The 14,328-nt window shown below is 36.1% G+C and overlaps 2 protein-coding genes across 2 annotated transcripts in view; both read right to left on the bottom strand.

Annotated features, from left to right (window-relative positions):
* The window catches only part of LOC105178356 (plant-specific TFIIB-related protein 1), a 4,143-nt gene extending 519 nt beyond the window's left edge, over positions 1-3,624 (bottom strand). The window contains exons 1-3 of the mRNA XM_011101822.2: positions 2,981-3,624; positions 691-849; positions 3-271 (exon numbers count right to left, since the gene is read on the bottom strand). Coding sequence (XP_011100124.1) covers positions 3-271; positions 691-849; positions 2,981-3,568 — 1,016 coding nt within the window. The 5' untranslated portion in view covers positions 3,569-3,624. The remainder of the gene's footprint in view (positions 1-2; positions 272-690; positions 850-2,980) is intronic.
* LOC105178355 lies at positions 6,492-13,449 on the bottom strand. The gene is made up of 5 exons (XM_020699138.1): positions 13,147-13,449; positions 11,502-12,893; positions 9,201-9,226; positions 8,257-8,416; positions 6,492-7,992 (listed from the first exon to the last, which is right to left on the bottom strand). The coding sequence occupies exons 1-5, from the start codon at positions 13,253-13,255 to the stop codon at positions 6,596-6,598; spliced, it is 3,084 nt and encodes a 1,027-aa protein (XP_020554797.1). The 5' UTR covers positions 13,256-13,449; the 3' UTR covers positions 6,492-6,595.

Below are 14,328 nucleotides of genomic sequence, written 5' to 3'. Positions count from 1 at the left end.
AAATAGTAGCCGTAGGAAATGCTTTCTCAGGAGGAACAACCGGATTATAATTTGATGGAAGCAGATCATCCCAATTCTCCAGTAGCTCCTTGTAAACTTTACGCAGAGTGACTTCCGTTAGGCCTGTCACCTTGCAGATTTCAGCTTGTGTCTTACGTTTATCTTCCAATTGACAGGCCAAATAAATGGCAGCTGCAGAGATGCTTATGGGATTCCTGCGGGTACAGAAGCACTTGTTGATCACGACCTCACCAATATGTGTTGCCAGCTCCTGAAAACATTTAAAGCACCCCTCAGAAGAAGGTTGATGGAGTTTAGGTTCACAGATGAATAATAAAACAGGATTCTTATTTCAAAGCATGATTCTAGCGACTTGATTAATTCTGTCTAATGATGAGATAAAATACATTATGTATACCATCCAAAACAATGACCATCATGCAGAGTGGTATCTCTAAATACTCGTCGTTCGTGCATATTTAGGGAGAATAAATTGTGAATTGAAACTGAAGAAGTGACGGTCAGAAATTCCAAGATTCTTCTTATGAAACAAGCTAGGAGCAGTCTTCATGACAGTATATCTGCCCTAGGGCAAGAAGAGGGAATAGTTTGAAAGACTGATCAGAATTTCACAAAAGTGAGTCTTCAACAGGCATAAATGACAACATCATAACATGACTTAGCAACTACCTGGGCAGATTTATTAAGTTGGAGAAGCGTACAAAATCTGGGCATGTGGACTGAGATTGAATTGCTGTTAATGGGTTGACTTAGTTGCAAAGCTTCGCCAAGTATCTTGATGTATTTTCCTATCTCCTTTTGTGGTAAATTGGCAGCACTAGATATTTCCTGATATTCAATAGAAGACACCAAGTTAAAACCAATAGAGATGTCAGAAAATATAATAGAGGCTTACTTAAGTAATATTACATTCATCGAAGATACTCTAGCTTGTTTTACCATCTTGGCCACAGCAGATTTGATCATCACAGACAAACTGAAGTTGGAACCAAGGGGAAATTACTGTTCCACAATAAAAGCACCTTTTCACATATGAAACTTCTATGACTTCAGGGTATATCAATACTATTTAACTTTCAAGGAAATAATACTTCACAAAATAAGCCAGAAATATAAAGATTGGTTGCTGGGTGACAAGCCAAAAGCCAGAGACTTAAGAAAAACCCGTCCCTCCATCACAATGCTGCTACCATTTTTCCAAAATGCAACCATCACTTTTGCTGTGAAACAATCTAAACTGAGAGAACACTTGAACAATTTCGAAGCTTCCTGACTCACCATCCACCACAACACAAAAGACCAAAAAGAAGAAAGAGAAAAATGAAAGAAGAATGAAAGAGATACTACTCCAGTACTCAGACTCACTCACAAAATACTCCACTGATGCTGCCAATACCATCATCAACACCATGTGAGTTAAATAAGCAAACTCCCCAAGCTGATTAGTGCCAACAGGGTCAGATTTGGTGGAGGAAAGGAGATGACCAACAATGAAGAATCAAAATACCCAAGTTGTCTTTCAGTCTGGATCTGCTTCACATTCGTGTTAGGGTGGTAATCATCAGTGCCATTTACCTCAAGCAACGGCCAAAATTCCAGGGTGGCAATATTGGATAGTAGTTGGAAGTTAAAAAAAAAAAAAAAGATCCGTATTCTGTTTAACGATAAAACTGCACAAATGAATAGATTCGGAACCCAAATAAAAAGACCAAATAGGTCAAACGACAGCTGTATTGGTGGGACATTTATTAAAAACTAGTATATCCAAATTCAGGAAAAAAAAATGTCAAAGAATAAGGCCCAAGAAGGAAAACAGAAATCTTTCGCAGAACACATTAATAGACAGCAATCCTGTGCAACTCTTTATACCAGTACATGTTCAAAACTGCCAGAAAATACTTCGCGACTAGAAATAATATTTTAGTTTTGTTGTGGTTAAATATTTTTCTAAGAGGGGCTAGTACTGCAGAAAATCTGAGAAGCGATTACATCACTCAGAAGGGCAGAGCTGCCACGGACACAAAACACAGCTAGAAGAAAACATAATAGTTAACAACTTATCCTTCTAAATATACCTTTTATATTGTAGTTCTAGTGCTTTAAACAAGTTTGATTAGGGGTCCGTGCAGTTGCATAAGAACCACACCTTGTGGTTGGCATTGTATGTACCTTAACCTACAAAGTACTTTGATGCATCATTCACAGAATATAATAGTTGGATCCACAAAGCACTTGGGCTATGGCATGGAGCTGAATAAGCTGAAAACAAAAAACTGTTGCAAATTTCTTCTTTGATTTTTATTATCTTCATCTCAAGTTACAAAAAAAACCAACTCAATTGAAACAACAATCAAGTTGGCTCCTACAACGTTGACTTTATCACAACATTCGTTTGATCAATTAGAAGAGAATTACACATGTGCAGATGTGCTTTTAATGCTTGATTGTGCTCATTGGGCAGAAAATCCCAATCAAACAGTAAATGTCCGTAGCATCAGACCGTTCTGTCATCCCACTGTCTTTTAAACCTCCGAACTAAAAGATGGTCCAGGAGCAAGAAGTTCAAAGGGGCTAAATTTAAGGTCTCAAAGCTAATACCAAAGATACTACTATCAAATTTCACAAGACAACAAATCCTTTATTTAATACAGTAGTTTAATATCGCTAACTGCAGACTGAATCAACTCCTGCATAATGTGGGCGGTAAATTTTAACCTAAAAAGCGCCATAAATCTTAACTGCAACTTCCTACCGCATAAGCATTAGACCATAGCATACAACATTCAGGTAAAATTTCCCAATTCAAGAGGAATCAACTTTTCACTTACTTCCAAAACCCTGATTCCTAATACGAGTTTTTGAGTCACCAAAGAGCTCAAGGTAGCCACAATTTCCACACAATCTAAAAACAAATTTCAGCAAAATCCTACAGATAAACTACTTGTTCGCATAAAAATACCTGCAAAGTTCTGGGTTCTTGAGCTTCTCTAATAGCCTGCACCAAAGCAGCAGTAGCCAGCGCCTCGACGCTGCGATTCCTCAAACACGTGGCAGAAGAGCAATCCCTGAAAAGCTGAAAAGCGTGGTCCGAAATATCATAATCCAGCCCAAGAATCGAAGCCACGTCAATTATCTGCAGGTAAGCCCTCAAATTATCCACCACCACCGACGGCCCCGAAGCACTGGAATTGTTCCCCTGCGACGTCGTTTCAAGCACCCGCTCCAGCTCCGCCAAGTGCCCCGCGAACGACAGTGAAGAGTGTGCGAAAACCGGGTACGGTTCGAGCGACCACGTGGAGAAGGCGGTGATGAACCCGGTAGGCTCGAATGGGTCTTCTTCGTCGTTTTGAGAGACGACTGGGGCAGAGGGGAGGTCGGAGGTAACAAGACAGAGAGGGTTGTCCTGCGCACGAAGGTGGAAGAGGTGGTGGGGCTGAGTCTGCCGCTCCTCCACCACGCGGCCGCAAGAGGCGCACTCGGTTATGCTCCGGCCGGCGGCGGTGGTGGCGCAGCGGCCCTGCCCGGAGGAGCAGTAGGGGCAGCGCATTTCGGTGGGGATGGGCAAGAGCGGGTTGACCCTGAGGTAATTTAATGATTTTGTGCGTTTCAAAATTGGGCTTTTCTTTCTTTCCGAATTACTCATTTTTCTTCTTTTTTCAATTCCTATTAATTAATTAATATTGTTATTGTTGTTGGAATACATAAATTTATCAAAGTAATTATGCACATACTTTAACCCTATAATCTATATTTCGAAGCCAATTGCTGAAGATTTTTATTCAATACTTTAATTTAAATTCTATGGAAAAAGAATTTAAAATCTATCAATTTAATATAAATTTACAATCCTTAAATTTTTTACATAATTTTTTGCTTGTATTATTATATATTGAACTTTTTTTAAAAATAAATTATCGAGATAATTTTAAAATATCTTTATCGTACACATATTTATACACTATGCAATATGCAAATCTATATTGTAATTGATCTACAATCTATAGTTCCTTAAGTAATGATACGACATATTTTAATTATGCATACATGTAATTAAATAAAAAATTATAAATTATTACACACCACTTTTTATAAAACAATATGCATTATGTATTTACATGAATTTTTTACCATAAATAATTCATTTGGTGAAATATATATATATGCATGTATTGAACTTGCAAATAATTTTTGTATTACATAAATATGTATTTTAATAAATTTGAGTAAAATTTAAATCACAAAAAAAAAAATGGGAAAGATTTTTTAATAAAACACACATGAGGGAATAAAATAAGAAATGTAGGAGGTAAGTATGAAGGATATTTTTGTCTGATTAATACCAAATTATTTTATTAGGCAATTTTTTGTTACCTTTTTAGCTTAAGTGAGGATAAATGCGATTACATGCATAGTTCAGTGATGCAAAATATACTCAACTATCCTTTTAACTATAAATTGTTTTCTTAAACTTCGTATCTAGGGTTTTGAAATTGTTTACTTCTTTGTATTTGGATTCATTGTGCTAAAATATTTTGGCTCATTTATTATGTTAAATTTGAATTGTACGTACCGATTTTTGGCTGACTCGAACTGTTGGGGTAGGGAATAAGTTATCAAATCCAAGTAGTGTTTAGTATTTAGGTTGGAAATTATTTTTGGGCTCGGATGCTTGAATGTAAACATTTGATTAGTCTAACTCGCTTCAGCCTAATAAACGAGAACTTAATAAATTGGCATGAAAATGTGAATGAATATCATAAAATTAATACTTTTGTATAATTTTATATAAGTTAGAAATATTAAATTTTATTTTTATGTTAATGATACCTAACTCAGTTCTTTATGTTTAAATTCTATTACTGTATGAGTGTTAGCATATTTTAATAATAGTTATTTATCTATTTGAATAATAAATTAAGAGAGAAATCAGAATAAGAAAAAAAAAAAATCTTAAAAGGCCATATGAATATTGGGCTCCACAAGAACCTCTTCGGCCAGTAAGGCCCATTAACAAGGCACAAGTAAGCATCTGGGTCCGTGGGGCCCATCAAATTGTATTGGCCCACAAAGTACAGAATCCGCGTCCCACAAAGTACAGAATCCGTATTGAAAATTTAGTACTCCAAAATGGTATATTGAATTTTTGTTAAAAATATTAAAGGTAAATAAAAATAATAATTCCACTTTTATTTATTTTTATAATTTTTAATTAGTAAAACAACAAAAATAATATAAATAATATGTGTGTAAAGATTAAATTTAAAAATAAATAAAATTAATATTTATCGTATTCATTACAGATCGGTAAACCGAAACTAAAAATCAAAATCGAATCAAATACAAAACTTTGAAAAAAAACTAAAAAACAATTTCGAATAGAATTTTTTATTTGATTGATTAATTATCCCGTAAGTATATTGAATTTTTGTTAAAAATATTAAAGGTAAATAAAAATAATAATTCCACTTTTATTTATTTTTATAATTTTTAATTAGTAAAACAACAAAAATAATATAAATAATATGTGTGTAAAGATTAAATTTAAAAATAAATAAAATTAATATTTATCGTATTCATTACAGATCGGTAAACCGAAACTAAAAATCAAAATCGAATCAAATACAAAACTTTGAAAAAAAACTAAAAAACAATTTCGAATAGAATTTTTTATTTGATTGATTAATTATCCCGTAAGTTCCTTCAAAAAGTACTTTCACTGAGAATTTTCCTGCATTCTCGATGGAGTTAACAAATAGCACGTAGTTTTTCCTCCAAAACTTAACAGCAAAATATTTTTTTATTATTTTGGCTCAATCATTAAATCTTATATTAGTTTTATAGGATAAAATTAAATGACATATAAAAGCTTCTTTGGTCATCCCCACACACAAATATAAATGACTATAATTAAATGTTGAAATAAAAAATGGAGTATAGTTGATCAAGACTTTTCCTACTTTGGAAAAAGACCCTAAATTTTGGGTACATGACCTAATCAAATGAAAACTAATTGATCAGTCTTTTTTCGCGTTAGGAAAAACGTTTTTTTTAAATAAATAAAGAATTTTAAAACTTTAAGACATATCTTATATAATTAAACGGATATTATTATAAAATTTACCATTTATGTGTTGAAAAAGACAATTGAGATGACATTTAAATTTCCTTTAGAAAAACAGAAAAGAAAAGATGACATATGAATTTGAAAAGGAATAATAATTGCTTATTTATAGCCCCAACCAAAGCATGCATCTGCCAACATGTAACTTTTAATTTTTTAACTTTTCACTAAGATTTTGATTAATTGATTAGAATATATTATTGTAATAATTTTTTATAGATATTAATATCCGATTGGAATGATTGTAATCAATTTATTCTGTTTTCTTCCAAACATGCATGTTGTGATGTACCTATCGTATTTGTTAATGAAGCGGATGCATTAGGAGCTTATAAGTTTTTGCATTACATTTCAGTACCTAACTACAAACTCTGAATTCCAATCTCCATTCTTGTTGTGACAGAAGGGATTGATTCGTTTTAGATGATCAAACACAACAAAGGCGACATACAATCAACTCTTCACAAGTTCTAAGTGCTTCTTCTCGTTCTTGTTATCGCCATCTTTACTGAAAACTTCCTCCATCTCCTCCAGGCTCCGCCCCTTTGTCTCCGGCAAGCAGAAGTAGACGAAAAACCAGGCCACCACTGACACACTGGCGAACAAGTAGAAGGCCCCACCAATGGTTATGGCCGACGACAGAGACAAAAATGTCATTGAAACCGTGGCATTCATCACCCTGTTCACCCCCACGCTGATGCTGACCCCCGCCGCCCTCAGCTTCGTCGGGAATATCTCGGAACTGTAAACCCAGCAAACAGGGCAAAGCCCGATGTTGAAGAACATTATGAACCCGTAGACGAAGATCAAACTAAGCACCAGCGCCCACAACAGCTTCTCGTCGGCGCGCTCCACCACCGTCAGGCAGGTGGCTAGCCCCGTCAACGTCACAATCATGCCAGCAATGCTGAAAAGCAGCAGTTTTCGACGGCCTATTTTGTCGATTATGAAGGTCGAAATCATTATAAATGTCAGCTTTGTCAGGCCGACTCCGACTGTAGCCATCAGCAGCTTCCTCCTCTCCATGACGCCGGCCTTTCTGAAGATTCTCGGGCCGTATAGAATCACAGCCTCAGGTCCAGTCGCATGTTCGAAGAAATGAATCCCGACACCGGCAATTAACATACGGCGGACGATAGGGGTTGGCCTGATGAGCGGTTCTCCCCACACTCCGGCTTCACCTTCGGTTCTTGATTTCGGGATTTTGACAACGTCAGCGGTGCAGTTTTCATCTATTCCGGCGGCCCTTTTGATGTCTTTCAACCGCTGTTCAGCTTCTTCACAGTCATCACATACTTTATACAGTATTTTCTTGGCTTCCCCGACTTTTCCTTGCATTATGAGCCACCGCGGAGACTCGGGCATCTTGAGAATCACAATGGCCAAGAGAAGAGATGGGACCGCCGCAATTCCGAGCATCATTCTCCACCCAAGTTCCAGGCTCAATTTCGCAAACAGGTTGTTGGAAATGTAGCCCAGCAATACGCCCACGCTGATGCCGATTTCCGGTAAAGATGACAGGAAACCACGGGTGTTGGCTGATGATATCTCGGCAGCGTATACCGGCGCTATCATCAAAGCAAAGCCAACACCGACACCCGCCGTGCACCTTCCGGCTATAAGAACTCCATAATTCGGGGCATACCCCATGAGAATTGAACCCAACATGAAGAATACAGAGGCCATGACTATCGTATATCTTCTGCCGATGTAATCAGAGGTCCTTCCGGCGCACAAGGACCCCACGAATGCGCACAGGTTTAGGATCCCGGCGAGGACTTCGACTTGTCCTTCCTTGATCGTGAACTCTTCTTTAATAAAAATCATGGCACCACTCATCACACTAGTATCTGCAAGTTAACAATAACAAGACTACTTAGTTAAACATGTCGGCATGAGTGGACGAACCTTTTTATATTGCCAAATCAAACATGTCATTCTTGTTGTCTTGTCAAGATTTCACATATCAATTAATCCACAGATCTCGGATGGGCTGTATCCTTATATTACAAACGAAATACGTTACCATCATTAACAACAATGTTAATTTTTGTCGTTAACACGACCAAACCATAATATATGAACATGTAGAGGGCGGAAGAGAGACAACTCGCCATAGCCAAATATGATAGATATCATAGAGCCCACTACAGCACAAGCACAGGCGTACTTGTTAAGCTTTCTCCGGCTAATCTCGACCGTCTTCATCGTCATTATCACAAACAACTGGTTTTCTCGCAACCCTTGAAGCACAAAACTCGCGACGATTGCAAACTATATATAAGAAAAAGACATAGTTTTAGGTTGACCAAGAAAGTAAACGGTTCAATGCATAGGCCCCAGGAAATCCCCACTACACTCACTGTGGCTTAACCACTATAATTGCATGCGAATACGATGCATTTTATGTGGGAAAAAAATCTCCGACTAAGTAACAAAAAGACACAATTGAATGCAGTCGTAGAAGATACTTTAAAATTATTTGGATAGGAAAAGGTTGTTGAGACACATCAGAAGTCTAAACAAAATACGAGTCAACTTCTTGACATATTTTAAGTATAGTATTTAAGTAGGAAAATTCTTATCCAAATCTTATTCAATTATTATTTTTTAATTATATCAATCATATAACAAGTGTAATACACTTATACTATGAACGTTCAAAACTACTAAAACTCAATTTAAATTAAAATTTTCTTATCAAAGTCCAACCAAGAAGACTGCTACATTTAAAAAAGTAAAATTGGGTAATTTTAGTTCTGTAAGTACGAGAGTGATAATTTTAGTCCTATATGATTCATTTTGATAATTTTGTTTTATAATCCAAAAAATTTCTAATATTAAAAATAAAAATAATCGGGATTTTTCAAAAAATTGTCGGAAAAGTGCCTACATGCACGCAACCTACCTAATATTTGGTGTACATTTTCGGCCATTTTATTCTCAATGTGACAAATCTTTAAATTTATAAGATAAAATTGTAAAATAGATTAACACAAGACTAAAATTATCATACCCATACTTACAGAATTAAAATTATAATTTTTCCATAATTTACTTGCGGATAATTTTCACAGGGATAATCTGTGATGTACATATGGGAACAACTGAATGGATAGAGTTGAGAAGAAAATTACAAAAATATGTAAAATTTTCCATATATGTATATATATTGACTGTTGAGGATTCCATCTCCTTTGGGGAAACTCAAAATTCTATCTGAATTCCACGATTTTGTCAAAATGATTCAGATTGTTGAGAAGATTAATAATGTAATTATTGTCTGTCCACATTAGAACTGTGTAATCATTTGGATATTTCATAGTCATATTTGTTTGGACAAGATGTGGATAAGATCCTATAAACTGATCGGATCCAATTATATGGTGTTGGGATCAGACTTCATTTTCGACATTTTTTAGCTGACTAATTTGGACTTTATTTCGTGCCAATTGCAATAAATATATCCAAGTATATTAGTGTCAGATGGTTGGATTTTGGAACCATGTGATAAATTTGGATATACATGTACATAGAAAATACATTTAAGGCGTCGTTTGGATAGACTCCAAAGTCAAATTCATTCCTTGACATTTATTTCATGTATTATGATGGGACTTGAACATCAAGTTGTTTGGAAAATTATATAATGATGTAGGCAGCGTCTCGCATCGCTAGCAGATAAGTAGTAGTCAAATTTCATTCTTTGATATTTATTTAAGACATAATGTTGCGACATGAACGTCAAGATGCTTGACAGACTATACAATGATATAAGCAAGTGTCCCCATCGATTGCAGATGAGGAGTTTGAGTAATTTATAAATTCCATTGCTTCCTCTCTTTAGCGATGCTTCTTTAAAATTGTGAGGCTCATATATAACATCACGGACAATATCTTACATGATGAGGCGCCGATCGAGTTGCAAGCCACGTCACATATTTTCCCAACTTCCTTTTTTCATCACCTTCCTACAAGATTATTTTCTCCATACAATAGTGTTTTTTTATCTATATTTTTCAGGGGCGTTCGCAAAAGCTCCGACGTTTGTGGTGGGAGTAAATTATTTTAAGAAGGGTGTAAGTTAAGGAATTGTGAAAGTTTAGAATGTTAAAAGGTGAAAAAAAGTTTAAGTTGAAGTATTTGAGAAAATAATTTAATATTTATAATTGTATCAATAAGTCGCATAAACTAATAAGGAGTTTCTAACAATTTTTTACTTAAATCCACTTAATTCAAGCATCTCAAAGGCAAAAGTCTTAAAATAAAAAGCAGTCTTTTCAATAATAAATTGATGATCGCTTACTTTAGATGATTTTGTTTAAAGTGAAAGTGATGAATTATTATTTATTGAATAAATCGATAATAATAATCAATATCAAGTATATATAATCTAACAACAACTGACAATTATAACAATTACATACTGATTATCAATAGAAGATAAAATTAAATCACATATAAAAGCTTCTTTGGTCATCCTCACACACAAATATAAATGACTATAATTAAATGTTGAAATAAAAAATTGAGTATAATTGATCAAGACTTTTTCTACTTTAGAAAAAGACCCTACATTTTGGGTACATGACCTAATCAAACGAAACCTAACTTGTATAACTGATCAGCCTTTTTTCGCGTTAGGAAAAACGCCTTTTAAATAAATTAGGAATTTTAAAACTTTAAAACATATCATATATAATTAAACGGATATTATTATAAAATTTACAAATTTATGTGTTGAAAAAGACAATTGAGATGACATTCAAATTTCTTTCAAAAAAAAAGAAAGAAAAGATGACATATGAATTTGAAAAGGAATATAATTGCTTCTCTATACCCCCACCCACAGCATGCATCTGCCAACATGTTTCGTATTAAATTGCTTGAGGTCTCATGATCTTAGAGGTTATGGGTTCGGAATCCCATATTTTGTGTCTACTGAATAATTGATGTTGATTAGATTTAATTTATTTAATATTAAGGATAAGAATTTTGTTGTAATGGTCTTTATTCAATTTTTCCTTAACATGCATGTCCTGATATACCTATCCTCAAATCTATTAATGAAGGAATAAAAAGACATGGAGTAAACACTTAACTCAGAGTAAAGAGCTCAAACATGACATTCAAATTCAACTTGTTTTGAATTTAATTTTCTATTTCAAAATCATGTTGTATTTTGTATTCCAGTTGCGGAATCCAACTATTTGTTAAAGAAGTGGATGCATTAGGAAGTTTTTGCATTACATTTCACTACCTAACTACAATTCTAAATTCCAATCTCCATTCTTGTTGTGACAGAAGGGATTGATTCGTTTTAGATGATCAAACACAACAAAGGCGACATACAATCAACTCTTCACAAGCTCCAATTGCTTCTTCTCATTCTTGTCATCGCCATCTTTACTAAAAACTTCCTCCATCTCCTCCAGGCTCCGCCCCTTCGTCTCCGGCAAGCAGAAGTAGACGAAAAACCAGGCCACCACTGACACACTGGCGAACAAGTAGAAGGCCCCACCAATGGTTATGGCCGACGACAGAGACAAAAATGTCATTGAAACCGTGGCATTCATCACCCTGTTCACCCCCACGCTGATGCTGACCCCCGCCGCCCTCAGCTTCGTCGGGAATATCTCGGAACTGTAAACCCAGCAAACAGGGCAAAGCCCGATGTTGAAGAACATTATGAACCCGTAGACGAAGATCAAACTAAGCACCAGCGCCCACAACAGCTTCTCGTCGGAGCGCTCCACCACCGTCAGGCAGGTGGCTAGCCCCGTCAACGTCACAATCATGCCAGCAATGCTGAAAAGCAGCAGTTTTCGACGGCCTATTTTGTCGATTATGAAGGTGGAAATCGTTATAAATGTCAGCTTTGTCAGGCCGACTCCGACTGTAGCCATCAGCAGCTTCCTCCTCGCCATGACGCCGGCCTTTCTGAAGATTCTCGGGCCGTATAGAATCACAGCTTCAGTTCCAGTCGCATGTTCGAAGAAATGGATCCCGACGCCGGCAATTAACATACGGCGGACGGTAGTGGTTGGCCTGATGAGCAGTTCTCCCCACACTCCGGCTTCACCTTCGGTTCTTGATTTCGGGATTTTGACGACGTCAGCGGTGCAGTTTTCATCTATTCCGGCGGCCCTTTTGATGTCTTTCAACCGTTGTTCAGCTTCTTCACTATCATCACATACTTTATACAGTATTTTCTTGGCTTCCCCGACTTTTCCTTGCATTATGAGCCACCGCGGAGACTCGGGCATCTTGAGAATCCCAATGGCCAAGAAAAGAGATGGGACCGCCGCAATTCCAAGCATCATTCTCCACCCAAGTTCCAGGCTCAACTTTGCAAACACGTTGTTGGAAATGTAGCCGAGCAATATGCCCACGCTGATGCCGATTTCCGGTAAAGATGACAGGAAACCACGGGTGTTGGCTGATGATATCTCGGCAGCGTATACCGGCGCTATCATCAAAGCAAAGCCAACACCGACACCCGCCGTGCACCTTCCGGCTATAAGAACTCCATAATTCGGGGCATACCCCATGAGAATTGAACCCAACATGAAGATTACAGAAGCCATGACTATCGTAAATCTTCTGCCGATGTAATCAGAGGTCCTTCCGGCGCACAAGGACCCCACGAGTGCGCACAGGTTTAGGATCCCGGCGAGGACTTCGACTTGTCCTTCCTTGATTGTGAACTCTTCTTTAATAAAAATCATGGCACCACTCATCACACCAGTATCTGCAAATTAAGAATAACAAGACTACTTAGTTAAACATGTCGGCATGAGTGGACGATCCTTTTTAATTGCCAAATCAAACATGTCATGCTTGTTGTCTTGTCAAGATTTCACATATCAATTAATCCACCAATCTTGGATGGACTGTATCCTTATATTACAAACGAAATCATTAACAACAATGTTAATTTTTGTCGTTAACACGACTAAACCATAACATATGAACATGTAGAGGGCGAAAGAGAGAGAACGCACCATAGCCAAATATGATAGATATCATAGAGCCCACTACAGCACAAGCACAGGCATACTTGTTAAGCTTTCTCCGGCTAATCTCGCCCGTCTCCGTCGTCATCATCGTCATTATCACAAACAACTGGTTTTTTCACAACCCCTGAAGCACAAAACTCGCAACAATTGCAAACTATATATAAGAAAAAGACATAGTTTTAGGTCGACCAAGAAAGTAAACGGTTCAATGGATAGGCCCCAGGAAATCCCCCACTACACACACTTATGACTTAACCACTATAATTGCATGCGAATGCGAGGCATTTTATGTGGAAAAAAAATCTCCGACTAAGTAACAAAAAGACAATTGAATGCAGTCGTAGAAGACACTTTAAAATTATTTGGATAAGAAAAGTTGTCGAGCCACATCAGAAGTCTAAACAAAATACGAGTCAACTTCTTGACATATTTGAAGTATAGTATTTAATTAGAAAAATTCTTATCCAAATCTTATTCAATTATTTTTTTTCAATTATATCAATCACATAACAAGTGGTAATACACAAGACTAAAATTGTTAAATAGATTAACACAAGACTGATATTATCATACTTCATACTTACAGAATTAAAATTACAATTTTTTTCATAAAGTTCTTGTGGATAATTTTCACAGAGATAATCTATGATGTACATATGGAAACAACTGAATGGATAGAGTTGAGAAGAAAATTGCAAAAATATGTAAAAGTTTTCCATAAATGTATATATATTGACTGTTGAGGATTCCATCTCCTTTGGAAAATCTCCAAATTCTAACTGAATTCCATGATTTTGTCAAAATGGTTCAGATTGTTAAGAAGATTAATAATGTAATTATTTTCTATCCACATTGGAACTGTGTAATTATTTGGATAATTCATAGTCAAATTTGTTTGGACAAGATGTGGATAAGATCCTATAAACGAATCCGATCCAATAATACGGTGTTGGGATCAGACGCCAGTTTCGACATTTTTTAGCTGATTAATTTGGACTTCATTTCGTGTCAATTGCAATAAATATAGCCAAGTTTATTAGTGTCAGATGGTTGGATTTTGGAACCATGTGATAAATTTGGATATACATGTACATAGAAAATACATTTAAGGCGTCGTTTGGATGGACTCCAAAGTCAAATTTCATTCCTTGATATTTATTTTATATA

This window comes from Sesamum indicum, linkage group LG15, assembly GCF_000512975.1.
Source record: "Sesamum indicum cultivar Zhongzhi No. 13 linkage group LG15, S_indicum_v1.0, whole genome shotgun sequence".
NCBI lineage: Eukaryota > Viridiplantae > Streptophyta > Magnoliopsida > Lamiales > Pedaliaceae > Sesamum > Sesamum indicum.
This window is presented reverse-complemented; position numbering and strand designations above follow the sequence as displayed.

Bases quoted from the DNA above. Each gene is read 5' to 3' on its own strand.
- LOC105178355 (XM_020699138.1), bottom strand. From the start codon at position 13,255: ATGACGATGATGACGACGGAGACGGGCGAGATTAGCCGGAGAAAGCTT. The intron at 8,417-9,200 runs GTAAATTATGGA...TCTTATATATAG, and splicing joins CCTGTGAAAATTATCCGCAA to TTTGCAATCGTCGCGAGTTT. The intron at 7,993-8,256 runs GCGAGTTGTCTC...GTTAACTTGCAG, and splicing joins ATCTATCATATTTGGCTATG to ATACTAGTGTGATGAGTGGT.